Source organism: Aptenodytes patagonicus, chromosome 2, assembly GCF_965638725.1.
Source record: "Aptenodytes patagonicus chromosome 2, bAptPat1.pri.cur, whole genome shotgun sequence".
Taxonomy (NCBI): Eukaryota; Metazoa; Chordata; class Aves; order Sphenisciformes; family Spheniscidae; genus Aptenodytes; species Aptenodytes patagonicus.
The window spans coordinates 18008674-18030361 of record NC_134950.1 but is presented as its reverse complement, the minus strand read 5'-3'; the positions used below and the strand labels follow the sequence as shown (position 1 = coordinate 18030361).

General features: G+C 38.9%; 1 protein-coding gene across 1 annotated transcript in view; it reads right to left on the bottom strand.

The window, feature by feature from the left end:
* The window catches only part of CSMD3 (CUB and Sushi multiple domains 3), an 823344-nt gene that overhangs the window by 120632 nt on the left and 681024 nt on the right, over positions 1-21688 (bottom strand). The window contains exons 40-44 of the mRNA XM_076329214.1: positions 19756-19825; positions 17920-18036; positions 11457-11666; positions 7468-7656; positions 584-761 (exon numbers count right to left, since the gene is read on the bottom strand). Of these exons, the coding sequence (XP_076185329.1) occupies positions 584-761; positions 7468-7656; positions 11457-11666; positions 17920-18036; positions 19756-19825 (764 nt within the window). The remainder of the gene's footprint in view (positions 1-583; positions 762-7467; positions 7657-11456; positions 11667-17919; positions 18037-19755; positions 19826-21688) is intronic.

The following is a 21688-nucleotide window of genomic DNA, read 5'->3' as shown; positions in this document are numbered from 1 at the left end:
ACTTACAACTAAGAAAAATGGGGGCTTCATTATCTGAAAAGATTCATGATAGACATGGATTCAGGTATACAGAGAATATAATTTGTTTACAGTTATCATTAGCTCAACTCTTTTTGTCATAGCCAAATACAAATAGAGCCTCTCCTTTTATGTACTCTTAACAGTTTAAAAGAAGCTGACTTGGAAGAAATGAAGAAAGTGTTGCTGTAGTTCCTTGTATTAACACTCTAAAACTTTGTAATACACGCAGCAGCAATTGCTTATTATCATTCTTCTCTTAAGTATTATTTCTCTTGGTTGTTGATAAGCTGTCATAGCACACTTCTGAACGCTTTTCTTTATTGAGAAACTGAGGCACAATATTATTGGGTTTTAATTATTAAGACAAGGACTATGAAACTTCATGTCCAGTGCTATCTAGAGAGAATGGTACACTGGAAAACATGGATTAGTGCAAATCACTCATTTCCCCTAGACAGAACACCAGTGTCAAGGGAGAAATCACAAATATACTCTTTTTAATTCATACTTTGTTGCATAGTGTCACGTGAAGATTAAATAAATGCCAAAATTGTTTTCTTACCAGACAGTTATGAAATCATATATTGGCTCTGTTTGGAGAACTGTGAAATTGATGTAGATTCCATTCCCAGGTGGTACTCTTACAAGCCAGAAGCAGTCTTGAAAGTTTGGATACTCATCAGGGTATCCTGGAGAGTATATGGTGCCATTCATTGCAGTTATATTTCCTCCACAGAGGGCTATAAAAAAGACATTTGTTTTTTAAAAAAAAATTAGATGCTTCTTGCATTCTTCTTAGACCATGTAAAAGCCATACTTTTAAACACATTTGGTACACTATAACTACATTTTGTATATAAACCATTGTGTATATAGAAAACAGATTTTACTGAGCTTTTTGCAAAGAGTCAGAAGTCTATTTTCACATTATTGGTCAAATCTAAAAGAAAAAAAAAGTAATTCTGATGTCACAAATACTATCAGAACTGGAACAAAAGTAATATTTAGACATTGGGTTAAATTATTTCCTGCACAACTGAAAACCATTTTGTTACAGCTTTGTGTAAACACCAGCTACAAATTAGCAGTGAAACACATTAATTCCTTTCATTTATTGTCACAAGAAGGTAGCCAACCAAAATTATCAGGTGAGAGAAGAGATATGCTAAGTTGATGGAGGATGGATGGGGGAAAATTAGAGGGGAATTTCAAAATGAAAATATTGTGTGCAACGGTATGACGAGCAATTTTGTATTTCCTGAGATAAATTCTGGTAGACAAAATAAGAGTCCTTTCTGTAATTCTTGTTGAAGTGCACTGATTTTAGGCATCATACAGTGCAAGACTGACCATACAGCTTTTGGACTTTCATAACTATGCATTTCAGGAAAACTATTAGTCCAAACTATATGATTTTCCCCACAGAGGTTTCAGATGCATGTTGAATATGACACCACCCTGTTATTACAGAAAAGAAATTATGTTATAGAAGCCTAGTTCTGGAAAAGTGAGCAGAGCTTAAAATGCTATAATTTGCTTTATTTTGCATACATTCCTCCCCACTCCACCCCAAACGGGCATGGAACGGCAACCCAGATTCCCTAAAATATGCTTAAGAATCTCTAACCAGAGAACAGGTTGTTGGAAATATAGGTTTGACATATAGGAATTATGCATTCTTTGTATTTAGGTAAAGCGTGTGTTATGGTGTATATATATACTTTGGTGCTGAACTGTAGGGTAAGGAGACTTTCATAGTCACACCTCATCTATTCAGACTCAACAGCTGGTATACTGCTTTTCTTCAGCTTTTAGCTTCAAAGTCTCAAGGGGTTCTGAGCAGTGCAGACAGAATTGATTTTGCAGCAGGGTCTTAGGGGAATGAAGACATGGGTTGATGACTGTCAGGCAGTGAGATTTCTTGGAAAAGGAGAGGAAACAGATTCCAAAAGGATGAAAGTGACGGAGATGAATTAAGAAGGGTCAGACGTGTTAGATGGTGCTGAGCACAGGTTAGAAGGATTTTAGGTGCATGAAGATGCAAAGACAAGAGAACAAAACTGTTTAAACAGGAACCATGTTTAGTGATATTTGATTCAGGTTGTCTGCTTCAAGAAGTCTGAGGCATTAAACAAGCCTTAGTATATGCTGCCTTACAATAAAGATATTAAAGCAAATACAAATTTAAAACATACTGTACGTTTCTGGCACTAGGCATATACAAAAAAGCCCACTTCATTTTAATGCTTTTGAACACAAGGCCTTTATCTCAAATCAAACCAAGTACAACTAGAAGATACCTAATTATCTTTTTCCTTCAACAATAGAGAAAAAAAACCCTCAAAAACATCAGTATCATATAAAAATTTCAAAAACTCTTTACTAAAAATATCACAGTAAATATTTGCACAAAACCCCTTGTAATTGAAGAAATTTGTCTGGGAACTGAGTAATGTTGGCAGTCTGTAGTCATGCAGCACAGCACACATGTTAGATCTCCATTATCAATTAGGTTGATATTTTTATCTGCATCTTTTCATATCACATTAAGTAGAAGCAAAGAACTTCCAGCCACTGTTCAGGAATTTCATCAAAAGTGATACTCAGAACAGCAACATACTTTGGGCGTCTTAGAATTTACTAATTAAATTCTTGGTTCCAGTAAGGTAATTCAAAGAAACAGAATCACTCCATTCAGTAAATTATTTGTCTTGATTCTGAGGCACAGAAAATACAGCTAGAACTCAGTAATAGGAAAAAGCTAAGCTGTTTAGCAGTTAAGACATGAACCAGAAAATGGAGGTTGAAATTTAATTGTGATGAATTAACTTCTTCCCCTTTCAAAAGACAAACAGTGAAGGTGTCATCTCTCTTTTATACGATAGGGCTTCTCCTTCTGAATTCAGTATCGGATACATCTTAATTTAGCTACCACTTCCCCCAGAAATGCCTGTGGTTCACAGAAGGAATTTTGAGTAATGAGGCTTCTAATTTAAGAACCTAAATTTAGGTAGATGATTCAGAATGCAATGCAAAAATACAGAAAAGAAGGTGGCTTATTATTTTCTTTTTTTTTTTTTTCTTTTTTTTTTTCCCCCAGGCATTTCTCTTCAACTTGCTCGGTATTGAGGATTCCATTCTTAATGTTGAGCTTTTACTATTCAATATAGAGGGAAGTTAGGCCTTTAACTCGGGTCCTGAATACCCCTCCTGCAACTGTGGAGGGTCTTTATGGCATATGAAAGTGCGCACTCAACACCTTGTACAGATCTTATCTTTGTAGAAACCTATGTTTAGGCATATAGAGAACTTTACAGTCCATAACTTAATTGCTAAATGTGTGTGGATCTTCTGGTCCCAGAAGTGCAGGATTTTGGGATGACAGTTTTGAATATGAAGTATCTTCACTGTGTCTATGTTTTTCCAGGAACCTAACATTGCTGTCTGAGTGTTCCCACAATTGTGACAAATCTGGAGGTTCCAGGAGAAAGTAATTATTTCATATGGAAGAAAATTCAATCCTCAGTTCCACAAATAGATTTTATGGTACACAGATATTTCTCAAAGAGATTTCTGTGTCACCAAAACATCCATCTTTGTCTGTTTCAGAGTTTGATGACACTGGATGACTGCCCTTCTTTAGCCTGCTGCTTAGGTACAGGTTCCTTTCAGCATAGCTAGGGATAAGATAAACACCTCTACAGAATCATGATACACATTCATTCTGTCTCCTTAAAATTTCAGCTATGTGAAAGCCACAGTTCCTTGAATCTGCTTACCTGCTGCAAGCATATCAGTGTAAAAAAATGTAAAAGGTTAAAAAATATAATTTAAAAAAATTCCCATTCACAAAAAATATTCTGATCAACACGTGGCTCAGAGGCTGGTGCCATCGGAGGAATTTTGGCTTTTTTGATCACGGGGAGGTTTACACGGCACTGGGCCTGCTGGTGACAGATGGAGTACAGCTGTCTCACAGGGGGAAAAGGATCATGGCTCATGAATTGGCAGGGCTCATGGAGAGGGCTTTAAACTAGGTTTGAAGGGGGAAGGGGATAAAACCAGGCTCACTAGAGATGAGCCTAGGGGTGACATGCCAACGCTAGGGGCAAAGTCGATAGCCCAGCTCAAGTGCATCTACACCAATGCACGCAGCATGGGCGGCAAACAGGAGAAGCTGGAAGCCATTGTGCAGCGGGAGAGATATGACTTAGTCGCCATCACAGAAACATGGTGGGGTGACTCCCACAGTTGGAGTGCTGCAATGGATGTCTATAGACACTTCAGAAGGGACAGGCGAGGAAGGAGAGGCAGTGGGGTGGCTCTGTATGTTAGGGAGTGTTTCGATTGTCTAGAGCTCAACAATTGTGACGATGATACGGTTGAGTGTTTATGGGTAAGGATGAGGGGGAAGGCCAACGAGGCAGATATCCTGCTGGGAGTCTGTTATAGACCACCCAACCAGGATGAAGGGGCGGATGAAGCGTTCTACAAGCAGCTGGCAGAAATGTCTCAATCGCTAGCCCTTGTTCTCATGGGGGACTTCAACTTCATGGACGTCTGCTGGAAATACAACACGGCAGAGAGGAAGCAGTCTAGGAGGTTCCTGGAGTGTGTGGAAGACAACTTCCTGACACAGCTGGTAAGTGAGCCTACCAGGGGAGGTGCCTCGCTCGACCTGCTGTTTACAAACAGAGAAGGACTGATGGGAGATGTGGTGGTCGGAGGCCGTCTTGGGCTTAGCGACAATGAAATGGTGGAATTCTCCATTCTTGGTGAAGAAAGGAGGGGACCAGCAAAACCGCAACCATGGACTTCCGGAGGGCGGACTTTGGCCTGTTCAGGACGCTGGTTGAGAGAGTCCCATGGGAGACGGTCCTGAAGGGCAAAGGGGTCCAGGAAGGCTGGACGATCTTCAAGAAGGAAGTCTTAAAGGCGCAGGAGCAGGCTGTCCCTGTACGCCGTAAGAAGAACGGGCGGGGAAGACGACCGGCCTGGCTGAACGGGGAGCTCTTGCTGGGACTCAGGAAAAAAAGGAGAGTTTACCACTTGTGGAAGAAGGGGCAGGAGACTCAAGGAGAGTACAGGGATCTTGTTAGGTCATGCAGAGAAGAAATGAGAAAGGCAAAAGCCCAGCTAGAACGCAATCTGGCCGCTGTCATTAAAGACAACAAAAAAAGCTTTTACAAATATATAAATGACAAGAAGAGAGCCAAGGAGAATCTCCATCCTTTATCGGATGCGGAGGGGAATATCGTCACTGAGGATGAGGAAAAGGCTGAGGTACTCAATGCCTTCTTTGCCTCAGTCTTTAACAGGCAGACCAGTTATCCTCACGGTACTCGGCTCCCCGAGCTGGAAGACAGGGACGGCGAGCAGGATGAACCCCCCATAATCCAAGAGGAAGCAGTCAATGACCTGCTACGCCACCTGGATGCTCACAAGTCTATGGGGCCGGATGGGATCCACCCGAGAGTGCTGAGGGAGCTGGCGGAGGAGCTCTCCAAGCCACTCTCCATCATTTATCTGCAGTCCTGGTTGACGGGGGAGGTCCCGGATGACTGGAGGCTTGCCAATATGACACCCATCTACAAGAAGGGCCGGAAGGAGGATGCGGGGAACTACAGGCCTGTCAGCCTGACCTTGGTGCCGGGGAAGATTATGGAGCGGTTCATCTTGAGGGCGCTCACAAGGCATGTGCGGGACAACCAGGGGATCAGGCCTAGCCAGCACGAATTCATGAGAGGCAGGTCCTGCTTGACCAACCTGATCTCCTTCTATGACCAGGTGACCCGCCTAGTAGATGAGGGAAAGGCTGTGGATGTGGTCTACCTGGACTTCAGTAAGGCCTTTCACACTGTTTCCCACAGTATTCTCCTAGAGAAGCTGGCGGCTCACGGCTTAGACAGGTGTACTCTGCGCTGGGTAAAAAACTGGCTGGACGGCTGGGCCCAGAGAGTTGTGGTGAATGGATTTACATCCAGTTGGCGGCCGGTCACGAGCGGTGTTCCCCAGGGCTCAGTACTGGGGCCGGTCTTGTTCAATATCTTTATCAATGATCTGGATGAGGGGATTGAGTGCACCCTCAGGAAGTTTGCAGACGACACCAAGTTGGGCGGGAGTGTTGATCTGCTGGAGGGTAGGAAGGCTCTGCAGGGGGACCTGGACAGGCTGGATCGATGGGCCCAGGCCAACTGTATGAGGTTCAACAAGGCCAAGTGCCGGGTCCTGCACTTTGGCCACAACAACCCCATGCAGCGCTACAGGCTTGGGGAAGAGTGGCTGGAAAGCTGCCTGGCGGAAAAGGACCTGGGGGTGCTGGTTGACAGCCGGCTGAACATGAGCCGGCAGTGTGCCCAGGCGGCCAAGAAGGCCAATGGCATCCTGGCCTGTATCAGAAATAGTGTGGCCAGCAGGAGTAGGGAAGTGATTGTGCCCCTGTCCTCAGCACTGGTGAGGCCGCACCTCGAATACTGTGTTCAGTTTTGGGCCCCTCACTACAAGAAGGACGTTGAGGTGCTGGAGCGTGTCCAGAGAAGGGCAACGAGGCTGGTGAGGGGTCTGGAGCACAAGTCTTCTGAGGAGTGGCTGAGGGAACTGGGGTTGTTCAGCCTGGAGAAAAGGAGGCTGAGGGGAGACCTCATCACTCTCTACAACTACCGGAAAGGAGGTTGTAGCGAGGTGGGTGTCGGTCTCTTCTCCCAATTAACAAGCGATAGGATGAGAGGAAATGGCCTCCAATGCGCCAGGGGAGGTTTAGATTGGACGTGAGGAAAAATGTCTTTACTGAAAGAGTGGTTAAATATTGGAACAGGCTGCCCAGGGAAGTGGTTGAGTCCCCATCCCTGGACGTATTTAAAAGGCGTGTAGATGAGGTGCTTAGGGACATGGTTTAGTGGGCATGGTGGTGTTGGATTGATGGTTGGACTCGATGATCTTAGAGGTCTTTTCCAACCTCAATGATTCTATTCTATTCTGTTCTATTCTATTCTATATGTAGAACGGACTTCACACAGCATTTACTGGAGGACAACTGCACTTTATGCCACCCTTGACATTTCTTTCTAACTGATAAGACAGAACATAAGTGGCCAGAGTTGGGAAATTCAATTTTTGAATCCTTTTTTCTTGATTCAGTGCACAGCTTTTACTCTGTAGCACCACCTAGATTAAAAAGCAGCACAGGTCTCCACACTCCAGACCTTAAGTCTAACCTTCCAGAAATAAACTTCTTATCTCAGATAAGTTTTCAGAGATTTCATATTTCCATGAAACATTTCAGCTTCTCTGCAAAAATTTTCACATGCAAAATTGAATATTTCCCCTGCAAAGACCACAATACAAAAATACAGGTCTCTACAAATTGAAAAGCTGAAATTATTTCAGTTAACAGTCCTTAGGAAGACTTACAAATAATGAAGGGTTCATAGGTCACCCAGAACATACCTTCACATCTGGGAAGAGGATGATTCCAGTTACGGCTGATGCCATGAAGACAAGTCAGAGCTGAATTTCCAATTAATGTGTAGCCAGGAAAACACTCAAATGAAATAGTTTGTCCTACAGTAAAGTCATTCCCAATAACAAAACCATTACGAAATGGTCGAGGGTCAGGACAGCTTTGTAGCTGATATGCTGAAATAAATAAATAATAATAAGGGGGGTGGGGGGAAGTAAAATGCAAATTCTTACTACTTCAAAAATAAAATCTTTTCGTTAAAATAAAATTAAAAAATTATGGACATCCCATATGTCTTAAGTTCCATCACAGTGACAATCAAAATCATTGGTCCTACACCAGGAGAAGCGCAGTGAAACATTCCCACAGCAATTCTGGAAATATGCATAAAAATTTCCAATTCCAAACCTCGTAAGGAAAACATAATACTGCAACTAGAGTTTAAATGATTTTATGTTCTTTACACTTTGATAATATGTGTGTGTCTGTGTAAACAAACAAAAAAAATACCAACACCCTATCTTACAGGTTTTTGAAACAAAGTCCATGAAGGCAAAATGAGACTAGCCTCTTAATTTTATCTTTTAATTTTAGTAAGTACAGGAGTACTGCACTAGAGAAGAAGAAAGTAGAAAGCAATTTAGACTTTGTGTTTTCTCCACTTAGATCTTCAAAAAGGCAGGCCTCTGACTAGCTCTTTAAGACTACAAATTGCTTCCAAGTGCACCCTTAAGTACACCCTAATCAAAATGGATCCAAGCTGCTGACAGTGAAAATTAAAAAAGCTGTAGAAGAGTATCTAAACTAGAAGCATGGGAAAAAACTAACAGGTACAGAAGACTGATGTGATGCCATGACAGGGAGGAGGTTAACAGCCAATGCATCTCTAAAAAAAGTGCAGGAGAATAACACAGCAGAATTACAATAAATAGGAAAAGCAAATCAGGTAGCCTACACTGCATGTTGAGTGATGCGTACAGTATTAAGGAACAGAACAGGGCCAAACTAAGAAGTCCTTTTACACCAATGTAGGAGCCTAAAACACAGGAGGTGGGATCTAGAATGCTTGAACCAACCAAAAGCCCTGAAGTGCAAGGCATGGCATAGAGCAGCAGGATGCAGTGTTGCCAGGTGACCACCTTTCCAAGACGGAGAGGGCAGAGACTTCCGGGTGGGAGAGCAGCACTGTTGTTTAGAAATTATATTAAGTGCCATAGAAGAAAAATATTACCAGAAAAAAAGAAGCCCTATAGAATACTCATAGGTGGAAATTAAAACTCCAGAAATATAAGTGTAGTACTAAGCTTCTGCAAATGTCTAAACAGGAAAATGATAGTGAGCAGGAAATGTTAAGCAAAATTAGAGAAGCTGCAAAAATACAACAGGTAGTAGTAATAGAGTACCCCAGTATCCACCTCACCAGGATGACTTGAAGAAATAAAATTTTGAATGCAGGAAATAATTGTTCCCTGGAACAAGCAGTTTGAGAGCCCACAAGTAAAGATATTACTTTAGATTTGAACCAGCTTGGTACTCAAGCATTAATTCAAGAAGTATTCATGGGAGAGCTGTTCCATAATAGCAGTCATAATGCGGTTTGATTGTACTGGGAGGGAGGAAGTCAAATAAACTCAGCACAGGGATATTCAATATTCTGGAAAGGAAATTATACAAAAATGAGGTAATGCAGATTGGAATCTGCTAATTGACACTACCTTAAAGATCAAGTAAAACATGTTCTACAATTCACAACAAAAAACCACTAAAGTGGTTCAGAAAAATGCCTGTGTGACTCAGTAGGAAAGTTAAAGAAGCTACAATAGGGAAAAGGTTCGCGTTTAAATAATGAAAGTCTGCCTTTCGAAAAAGTCATAAAACATAGGTCAAATTTAAATAGAAAATAAAGAGAACAAAAATAATTTGAAAAATGCCTTGCAGAAGATGTCTCAGCTGATCATAAAAAAAATATTTGACAACATCAGAAGCAAGAAGTGAGCTAGGGAACTGGTGGGACAATTCATGACAAATGAGTAAAAAGGGACTTTTATGGATTAGGATGTCATAGAGAGAAAAACTCAATAAATTCTTTGTAGCTGTCTTTACTGTTGAAGATGGTGTAGAGATTTCCGAACAAGATACGGTGCTTGTATTACGCAGGTCTAAGGCACTATATCAATTTGAAGTAAATACAAAAGTACTACACTGAATCGGTAAGGCAAAGGATCAGGAACAGATGGTTTTCACCCAGAAGAGCTGCTGAACAAAGATATTTATCATATCATTTCAAGATCTGATCTAGAGGAGTGGTGATTTCCTAATGTAAATCTCTTCTATCTTTAGAGGGGATTCTTGAAATTACAGTTCAGTGAGTCTGACTTCTACACCTGGTAATATGATACAGCCTATAATAATGAATAACATTACTGAGCACGTGGCTAAGCGTGGTTTCTTGGGAAAGAGATTGGGGATGATATGACTGAAGTTCACAAAAATCATTAAGACAGTAGAAAGGCTAAATGCGAAAATGCCATCAAATCCCACAGTAATAGAATTAGGTCTGACAACAACTGTGGATGCTGGGAGAGTACAAAAGAAACTAGCGAGGCTTCTGTGCTGCTAAGTAGCATTTCTCTTTGCAACTTGGAAATACTATACTGAGCTAGATGGAGCTTTCTTCTGATCCAATAGATCTTTTCTGTTTTTACATTCTTATGTTTAAGGAACAGGAGAAATAAACCTGTCTATAATTTTACTTGTTTTTCTCAGAATTAAAAGGCTCTATAATGAACTGCGAATATCAAAGCTTTTATAGCAAACAAGTAAGATTTGAAAAAAAGCCTCTCTCACACATCTTGGTGATCTTTTCCAAGAAGATTTGAAACATTGACTTCTTATTACAGAACTGAGAACAAATACACTATGCAAAATCTGCAAAATCAGAAGATCACAGATTGTGTATGTTTGAAAGAAACAGTTCTCATGTGGTTAAACACAGACAGGAACTTTTTTTTTAATTCTTTGACAAATAAGTGTCTCCAAAATTATTACTGTTACTATTAATAACAGTAATAGTATACGCTCTTAAGTCTTTTACTGCCCTCTTAGCAGTACATTTTAAAGTTCCCTTACTCCTACAAATTGTATCATATTCCAAATAAGAAGTGAATAAAATCTTACCAGGCAATTTAAGTCATAAACTGACTTTTTCTTTAAAAGCTAACACTTTTTACAGTGGCTCACTTCCAGAATGTTACATAGAGTTCAAGACAATTTGGACTTGTTACTACTGAAAGAGTAATAGGAGACTGCTCTAAAGTAAAAACTCTTTAGATCATCCTTTGACGTTACTCATATCATGAAAACAGGTAGAGTTTAAAATATACATTTGACCTTTTTTTGTGAACAGTGGTGATCTAATCCCTTTTAAATGAATCTGCAATTATATAAATAGAATTATGATCCTGCAGTCTTCATCAGCTCAGCATGACCTATTTGGGTACAACAGAACAAGAACCTTCCAGCAGTATTGCCAACTAGAAAATAAAAAGGATTTAGAGATTTCTGAGTTGGCATTATCCTGTACTAACCTACATGGATCCAGTACTCTAAAACAATATTTAGATCTTCCCCTTCCAGAACCCAAGACACAAAATTGAGATCCCCATATGCTTATAAAGATTGAACAATAGAGATGCTTACTTTGTAAAGCCATGCAATGTAAATTAATATGCCAACCAAATTCAGATATGGGAAATTATCTGTGTGCCTACATTTGAACTGCTTTTTAAAGAGAATATGCAACTATTTTTCCTTTTTCTTCTTAATTTTCTGCATTCTTCTGTTTGATTTTGATGCATAACACTTTGGTTTGAAACACACAAAATCTTTTATTTCATGTTTATCTTTTAGGAATGCCAAAAAAAGAAATAACCTTCAACAGCCGCCTTGTTCTCACATAAGAATGTCAAATTCTCACCTTGATATACAATATGAAATCCTTGTTTGTTCTGCGAGTAATCACTGTGAAAGTATAAGCTGGTTTCATGAGTAGTGCTGAACAGAGAGGCCGGTAGCTGAGGGCCACTTAGTCTCCCAATAACAGTGCTAGTTTCAGTAGATCCACTCCTAACTTCTAAGTAATCATGTATGGTCTCCGTTGAGAAATTCACAAATTGCAAATGGACACCTGAAAAACATCGTCAGTAAATAAAAGCCACCAGTATCAATACCAGGAGGGAAAATAAAGTAAGTACATTTTACACTGATAATATCAGAAAATAATGTAACCAGTGGAAATGCATGTGTTACCCTCCCAGATGCAGTCCATGGACTTCAGTTTGAAGCATTCTTTCTCCTCATGCATTACTAATTCTGAGAGGCTGGCAAGGTAAGAAATGCTAACACTGAAATACTAACATGATCTAAGGCATTGAACTGTAGATTATTTATATGCCTCTTTTTGGCAAATTTTGTTGTTTGTGCACTTAGGGCAAATTTCAGTTCTGAACATTGAATACATTCAATTTAGTTAAATCTTTCCTGTTTTCAATTGCATAAAATAGTCTCCAGTTCTATTAAAAGATAAAATGCTTTGTGTGCCACACCTGGAGAAAAACAATAACAGAATTCCACCCCAGAGACAGCCACCAGTTGTACATAAACTGATCTCTCTAGCTTATATATATATTAATATATATATAAAAAATAATGAGGCACAGTAAAAATTACACTTATAATATGGATTATATATATTGTAAAGGTATGTGGAAGGAGAGTGTCTGCTCCTTTAAGGGTATCTGGTCAAAGACATTTTTCAATGGAGCAAGGGAAAATAAGAAAAGGAGGAAGCTATAAACAAGAACATACAGGGACACAAACCTGAGGGAGGCAGTGATGAGAACCAAACCTGGTCAATCACACTAATTGATGAGGTTGAGTGAGAATGTGAGTATATTTATTCCAGTGAGGTTATCTGATCAGGGACTTTATCAATTAGGAAACCAACAGAAAAGGGGGAACCAGAAACCAAAATACACAAAGACACAGACCTGGCAAAGCAAACATGGAGCCAATGACAAGTAACAAACCCTGCCAGTCACACTAATTGATGGGCTGTCAAGAAACTACAGGCACAACTTCCAGGAAGATCAATCTGGTCTTTGCAACTGCTAATATTGTAAACCAGGGGGACCCCATACTGGAAGGGGTACAGGAACTGATAGACCTATACACACCTCTGAGGGGATGTGCAAGGGAAAGGGGAGCAGGGAGGAACAAAGACGGTGGCAGGCAGAAAAGGGCAAAAAAAGGGCTGGTTGCATGTCAAATGGGGTGGGTCTGGCTGAGCCCTGCACCTGATCACCAGTCTGTCCTATCATCTCATATCTTCTTATTAAATCTTTTCTTAACTGTCTCTCTGTAATTTCACTCTCTATCCCATGTGTATGTGAGCTGCGAGGACTAAGTGCCAGCTATTGATGAGACCCATATCTGTGAGTGGAATTTGGTGCCAGCTGCTGGAGCCAGACCAGGGGTGTGGGCACACTGCAGCCTGTGGTGTCAGCTACTGGACTGAGTGACAGGCCATAGCTCTCTGGATCTAGGGAGGGTCCTACAGGGGCCCTGAGCAACCTGATCTAGTTGAAGTTGTCCCTGCTTATTGAAGGGGAATGGACTAGATGACTTTTAATGGTCCCTTCCAACCCAAACTGTTCTATGATTCTGTGATTCTATGATTCTGTGATTCTACAGACCTTGTGCCCAGAATGCCAGCTAATGGGGGGACCAGTGTGAGTGAACTGAGTGCCAGCTACTGGAGTCAGAGCAGGGGTGTTGGTGCCCCTGGCCTGAAGTGAGTGTGAGGCTCTTTAACTTCCAGCCACTGGGGCGGGAACAGTGTGTGTTCTCAAAACCAATTACTGGGGAGACCAGTGTGAGTAAGGTGACTAAGGAGCTCAGTGGTGGCAGCTGGAGCGGGACAGTGGGTCACAGCCTGTGTGCCTGGTGCTGGCTGCTGGGCAGGCAAGTGTCTATATCTTCCCCAATCCCAGTGTGTTTGGGGGTGTATGTGTCATCTGCTAAGAAACTTTAAACCGGACTAGCCAGTGAGTAGGAAGGCCTTGGGTCCAGGCCAGGGTATCAGGCAAGCAGACAGTCCATGCTGATACACCCAGGGGGACTTGTGAATGGGGAGTGCATGAGGGATGACTGTGTGAACACAGTGTGTTTGCAGCGAACATCAAGATAGACCAGCCAGTGAGTAAGGGACCAGTGAAGCAGATAAGGAGGCCCGAGATCCAGACAGCGGTGCCGGGTGGACACTCAGGGGATCCACAAATGTGTGTGTGCTTGTGAACCTAGAGAGTGTTGTGTGTGTGCCTGCACTAGTGACCTTCTGTCTCTGCCAGCCCAAGAAGAGGAGGGGTCTTGGCTGCCTGTGCTTGTGATTTATGCGAGTCCTGTATGTAGGTGCTGTTGAAGGCAACATCTTCTCTGTGGCAACCTGTGTGACCAGCCATATCAGCGTCCTCTGCGTGTGTGTGTCTGTGCTAGGCCTCATTACTGTTTGAATCTGCAAATGGGAAAGTGGCAGCCATGTCCCTCAGCCTGGGCAGAGACCTTGCGTCCCTAGGCACCAGGCTGGGCTCCAGTGGCTGGGCAGGAGGGTCCTGAGCTGGAGTGGCTGGAGGAGGTGGCCGCACTCCTTACATTACTTAACATATATATTATTTCTGTGTCACAAAAAAAGTAAATGATATTATCTAACCATCATTCATCAGTACCTTTCCCACTAAACATGCAGTTCGATTATTTAATTCTCATACACACACTGTGCCATATGACAATCTTGCCGACAGAAATTTCTGATTATTTGATTCAGTAAGGAACAGGAAGGTAGCTTACTATCCATTAGCAAGTTATCTCTCCTAACCAGGTGATGTATTACAACGATTATGTGGCAGGACAAGAAGAAAATGCTCAGCAGCTGAGTAGTTATAGGGCTCTTTAAACATTGTCCTGTTTATACATATTTCTACGTAAGTTATATCAAAGTAGAATTTGTATTTTGTCTGGAGTTACTGCAACTATGGAATGATAATGGAGTACTTTCATTAAGAAGAGATGATTGAGTCCCACTGGTGTTTCTGGCAAAGACAATCAACATCATTTCATATAAAATTGAAAGGAAAAGATATAATGTCAGATTAATTATTGAAAAGTCATGAATAATTTTGTAACTCCTAAACTGCAATAGCTAAATAGTGTTTGTCACTGTGTTTTAGAGCTTTCTCCCCAGATACCATGTAAAGTTTATGAATGGTTTTCTGAAGCATGTAACATTTTATATGCTACAGGAAAAAAGGTTGGCACATAATTAAATTACTGTTACCTTGATCATTTCTGTCTCTCTTTATCTGAAGATAGTCTATATGTGATAAGAAAGCTTCTGCTTATAAATGTCATTATTTGACTTTGCCAGCCTTCCAAATATTTCCTACACAGAGAATCAAGCTATATCCACACTTTGCTCTTTCTCTAGCCATAATATTTGCAGGCTTGGCCTTTTATTTGATCCTGTGAACCAAACACTTGTCCAAAGTTTAAGCTGTCATTAATAACTGCCAACTCATGCTGTCTTACTGTCAATGTTTTTCTCTTTCACCTACTTTGTTCGATACAAAACCAGCTCTAATATATTTTTTCCCATCATTCTCCTCTCTGTACTCTACTGTCTTTCACTACAAGTTCCTGAACCATATCAATCTTCCAAAGTGTTAATCCTTTGCTCAGCCTGTAGCACCTGTCTATGCTTGTCTCAGACTTCTGCTTTTTGAACTGGTTTTTTCTATGGCTTTTTGCAGTTTGGACACCCCACTTGAATGACTATTTTATATATTTAGATATAAAATGTAACCATAAATCTCAGAAAGAATAGCAACAAATCGTATAAAGTAACCTTGTAAGTTGATTGAAATCAACATAGTGTCATTGGTTTAGATGACACCATTAGCTAACATAAAGTGGAAAAGCTTATGATCCGTAACTTCCAACCACAAAAAAATCTTGTTAGAAACACTTAAACAATTGAAAGCCTATAGAAGTTTCCCACTATGGTGGTTTTGAGTTTTTCTATTTACTACTCAGAAGAGTTAGATGTATGTGCCTCCACTGGACTAGAACCACAGCATCACTAAAAGCAGTTTTAGCCATCACTTTTTCAAATGTCATTTTTTTCATTTTTACAATGAAATTTTACTTTAATTTTCTATTCAGTTTTAATCGTATCCTGTTTGGAAATGGTCAAAAATGTCAAGCACATTTCAATGTGTGCAGTTTTAGTTTTCTATTAGAAAAAGGAGCATTTAGTTTTCCTGTACATGAACTGGAAAACTAGCAAGGATCTGCACGGGATCTGAAGATTCTAGACAGCATTATGACTCATGATGAATCACTAGAAGCTGTCACATCAAGCTGTCTAAAATTCAGGTAATGGCAGAATTAAAGTTTTGATGCTATGTCTATAGAATGCTAATATAAAAAATCAATTATTGACTTGAATATTGTGACTTCTGAACAAAATGCAAACATAACAATTAGGTTCTATATGGAAATCCCTATCCTGACATAATATATTTCCCACAGATAGATTCTGTTAAGTCAGTGTTACTGAACGTTTAATATTATTCAGTTTAAACAAGCCATGCACAACAATTGGCTTTCATTTAAATGGCAACTAAACCAGGCTCACGGGACTTATAATCAAACAGATCACAGAACTGATTTTAAAAAGAGGAGAGAAAGAATCTGAACAGATGCAGAAGGGAAAACTATTTGGCATGTCACATTCAGTTACTGTGGAAGACCCAGAAATTCTCTATCATCAAGTAAAGAAGATGACAGAAGATGGCAAATATAAAATAGAAAACGGTGAGGCATGTCTGAAAAAACAGCATGCCATTCAACTAGCATATAAAGAAAAAAATCCAAGTGCACATGCTCCTACAAAAGTGCCACAAGTATAAAAAATTAGATGGGACAACTGTATTGGCTAGCTTTCAATAAAGATTTTGCAATGATAGATATATAGGATCCACCCAAAGTTGCTCAAGGGGTTAGCCAATGTAATTGAAATGCTGCTATTACCTATGCAAAATCATGATGAATGAGAGAAGTTCTGGTGACCAGAAAAAGTCTGCAGATATATCCACCCTTAAGACAAGAAAGAGGACCTGGGCAATGGCAACTGCAGGTTCACTGCAGTCCATGGAAAGATTATGGAACTTGTCTAACAGGATGCAGTTTCCAAACACATAAAAGACAAAAAGGGACTCAGGAGCAGTCAACATGGATTTACTAACAGAAAATCACAGTTGATCAACTATTATTTCTTTTTGTGATTAAATGGACAAAGGGAGGACGGTGGATATAATATACTCTCATTCTGCTATGTCTTTTGACTCAGTCTTCTATAGCATTCTCAACTGGAAGCTGAACATATATGAACTTGATGAATGGAGAGGAAGTAGGTTAAAAATTAATGGAACTTCAAGGCTCCAAGGATTATAATCAGTCATTCAACGTCCAGTTGGTAGCCAGTAACAAGTACAATATTCTATGGGTTGATATGGCAGTTTACACTATTCAATGTCTTCATGAGAGACCTGGATAATGAGAATGCAACCTCAACAAATTTGTGGAGGATACTAAACTACGGGACATGGATGATATGCCAAATGGTGCAACTGTACAGAAAAACACTGAAAAACTTGAGGGCTGTGTAAACAAACCCTTCCTAAAGGTTTGCACAAGAAGTGCAAAGTTCTGCATCTGGAGCATAACATCCTTATCTGTTGGTACAGGCTGGGAATTGATTAGGTGAGTAGCAGCCCTGCTGAGAAGGATCTGCCAGTCATAGTGGACTTGATCTAGTGTTACTGACAACTTCACTTTGAGTGGGAAGCTTGACAGTTTTGCGTCAGAGGCTTCTAGAGGCCCCTCCCAAGAACATTTCTATGCTGCGCCGATATTCACCTAGGATACGTAAAAAAGCTTAATGGTAAAATAATGAACTCAAATGTAGCTTTAACTTCTTCTAAACTGATACTGACTTGGTTTCAAATATTTGTGATAGCTATTCATTTTTGCTGGGTTTATGACCGCACAAAGAGAAATCAAGCCTTTTAAGTTAGAAAATTGTGCTTAATTCGAATTAAACAACTTTGTCTTTGTCAGAGATTTGTAGTATATGTTAAATGAAAAAACAAGAACCTTGTAGTTTTTCTATTCTATATCTTTCTTTTAAGGCTTTGATAACTTCTTTAAATGAATTATAATTCCCTTTTTTGCCAGAATAAATATTCACAATATTTTAAAATCTACGTTCAGTGTTTTGAATCCATAAAAAACCCAACAAATTTAATCCGTGAAAGAACATATACCAAAACCAATAGGCAGCTTTATTGTCCATGTGCAATCCAAACTGCTAGGATAGTTGCCAGGAAACCCAGGGCTGAGGATCACTCCGCTGAAGTCTGACATGCCACCACCACATTGTGCTGCAAAAAAAAGGAAAGACATTTTTCAGAGGAGTAGAATGAGCTAAAAATTAATCCAGATCATTGGAGATCCTTCCAACATTAATAATATAATAATAACTAGGTTTATGTTTCAAAAAATACACAAACATTCCTTTACCACTAAATATCTGTAACAAAGTAATTTACAAGTAGGTGCTTTAAACATATGTATCTACTCTGAATTGACTAGGTTTTAACCTGGGGGACACATGCACCTGAAAAGAGAATAGATGTCTACTCTGCATTCTGTCTGCATGAACCACCCTTGTGAACAGGCAAGTGGCACACATCAGCTCATAGCAACATTGACACAATTCCACATCAGTTTGTAAAGGAGCATCTGAATAATATAAGATAATAATGTATTTTTAAAATATTCTGTACTCAAAGCACTTCAAGAGGCCTTTTAAAAACTGCATTTGTGTCCTGCTGTTATAAAAATGAGATAAAATAAACAGACTTAGAAAATGTACACACACATATTTTCAGAAATTGAACTAAATCCATATTTGAACTCCATTTTAATTTTTTTCATGCATAAAAAGTGAATTCAGTGAATAAAGTAACTTACACTTCAATATTAGATTTGAAGATGTTTATTATGGTAAATACAATTTTGTTTAATAGGTTTGTTCTATTAACAGTTGCTACATCCTTTGAAACACAATTAAAAATCATTACTTGCAAAAAAGAAGAAAAAAAGGAAAATAAAAACCCTTAAAATTTCAGCACAGCATCTTTGTCTTCAGAATTTACCATAGAGCAGTGCAATTATCGTATCAGACTTCCTAGACATATATTAATGCATAATAATGGAGACTGAAGACTAACTCCTAAAAAAATTCTTACGAATATCTGAATCTTGTTGAATATTTATAAATTCTAAGCTAAGGGAGCTCAGAACCTCATAGGAGGTTTTCAACACCACACAGGATTAAGAACAGGATTGTGTGAGGCAGCTCAACAGGATATATAATCTGTATTGAAGAAAAGCAAAGTAAAAAATCTTTAATGAGATCTGCAGTATCCTACTTTCCATACATTCAAGATTACAAATACAGATAACTTCTACTGTTAGGGAACCCAAACAAAAAGGCAGTTCTATTCAGTGAAAGAGAATGCAGACAGAAAGAGTTTTACATCCCTCACATTTATTCATCATATACAGAGAATATGTTTAAATGCACTTCAGATGTTTCATTTGGGCTTCTGGCAGGATTCCAGTGCTGCTTCCAATACTATTAATATGGTCATGTATATAGTCTAATTTGAAAATAATGTGTCTTCTTAAATTGGGCAGGCATGCCTTATGTTGAACTTACTAGAGATGAAAATGTAACGCTATTTCTATTTTAGTATTTTCTATAATAGTCATCACTGCTGTGGAAATGACTCATAAATAAACTAACTATGTTTGCAAGGGTCTCTGGAGTTCTCATCACTGATAGTGAATTGATGATAGATTCTGACTAGAACATATTTCATTCTTTCTTCTTCTGATTGGACATTTCATAAAAGCTTTGCCAAAATAAGTGTGAAGTGTACTTTGAAAATCCTCACCTAAATTTGACCATTTTCATTTTTAATTAAGTTCTTACAGTTCTCCCTATTCTTTCCCCTATACTTATCTCTCATTTTTGAGTTCTCTGGCTTTCTCATTCTGGCATATTTAAGAAAATTTATGTATGCTGAACATACCTAAACATATTGGAATTGGATAATTCCATCTTCTTACTGGTCCAGGCATACAGGTGATATGTGAATGTCCCTAAAATGACACAATATTTGCTAATTCATATAATAAAAAATATACAATATGTGGCAAATCATTAGTAACTCAACAAAAATAATTTATAATTGAAAACATCATCAAAATATATAAAAACAATAAGCTATAACATTTATATTGTACACTGTGAATTGTATCATACCTTCAATATAACAGAGAAGAGTGTAATCTGTAATCTTAACTATGTGACTGTTATCCCACTAGAGAATTGTGTCTATGCCCTTAATATTATTTCTAACAGTATAACAGTATCCAGCTGAATTCTTTAATACCAGCTTTAGTATAAACCAAGGGTGTAGAAACTAAAGGTCTAATTGAAGCAATGTTTACATAGTATTGATCTGCATCATTTGTAGAACATGATAAAAAGATACAAACTATATACATTATACAGTACTGACTCTACATCTTAAATTCATAATACGTATTCTAAATGCAGTCCTTATCCTCACCCCTGAAACAGTTGGCTTAAGTTGCCAAAAGCTGAGATATTTAAGGAATCTCTTTACAACATGTGTCCCTTTACAACAGATGAGGTGTTATGATTTCAAGGCAATCTGTTACAGATAACTTCCAAGACCCACCAGAGTGGCCCTCTGTGTTTTTCATCAGCCTCATGTAATTGTAACTGTCTTCCAGAGACAGCAAACGAAAATGAAAAATCTGAAGAGAAAACTGTACTTGGGATATCTTGCAAAACCGTACAGTATACACTTTAAGATGACCAAGAAAGAATTCAGTAGCTTTTAGCCTGTTTGTTCAACCTTCATATGAAGAGAAAAGTTAGTTTTTCATGTTAAATCTCCTTATCAATTCAGAACCTGTAGCATTTGAGAGAACCAAGTATCTCTAAAGCATCCAGGGTAACTGCAAATAGTTTATTCATCAATCTGCAACCCATTCTTTTTCTCTCCTAGAAGAAAAATAAACACGCTTTCTCCATAATGCAAGTAGGCATATCTGCTCATTGCTAGAAGAAAAAAAAACACAACTGATGTGGCAAAGTCATACTGTATAAGCCAGAAAAACAATATGGAGTGAAGAGGTTTTACATGTGTGTTTGCACAGTCTATGCTTCAATGTTCTTTATATTTTCTTTATTTCAGCCATTTACTGTGGCTTGTCTGCTTACGCATTTGTATTTAAGTGCGAAGAAGAAAAAAGTAATTGATAGGTTGTTCCCAAGAATGACCAGCTAAAATCAGGGAACATAAGAAGTAAATTTCAATAGTCATTGTCAGAGCTGCAATCACAGAACATTTCAGTTATTCTTGAAATGCTAGAAGGCTGCAGACATGACTAGGAACTCTGTCTTGAAGGGGAAACTGGGATACAGGTCCCAAATCCAAACGGCAGTTGAGATCTGGAAGCAGACAAGTTTATTTAGTTTCTATCACAATACATAAACTGCAGCTTTTTAAAAATATTTTTTAGTCCAAAAAAGTAATTCAATTTCTATTTTTAATGCAGTAATATGACCCCAGTATTTAGGTCTTCACAGAATTATGTAAAATAAATGTTTGAAATTATTAGCATTTTTAAAACTTCAGTTAGTTAGTCTGACACTCATCAACATGTGTTACAGGCCAGATTGATGTCAATGAAGAAAGAAAGGTAGGTAAGTTATCCTTTTGCTATTTTATTCCAAATGTATCAATAACTCCATTAGCGGTTAATCATGTGCTGTTATATACAAAACATTTTCTCCCTTTAAGACTTTTCTTTTTACTATGCATAGGTAATGTGATTGTTTTCTCTCTTTTTATGCTCTGAAAGAGCTAGATAAAGTGGAGACTGTAGAGTCACAAATGAGAAAAAAAAATCGTTGAAAATAACCTATAG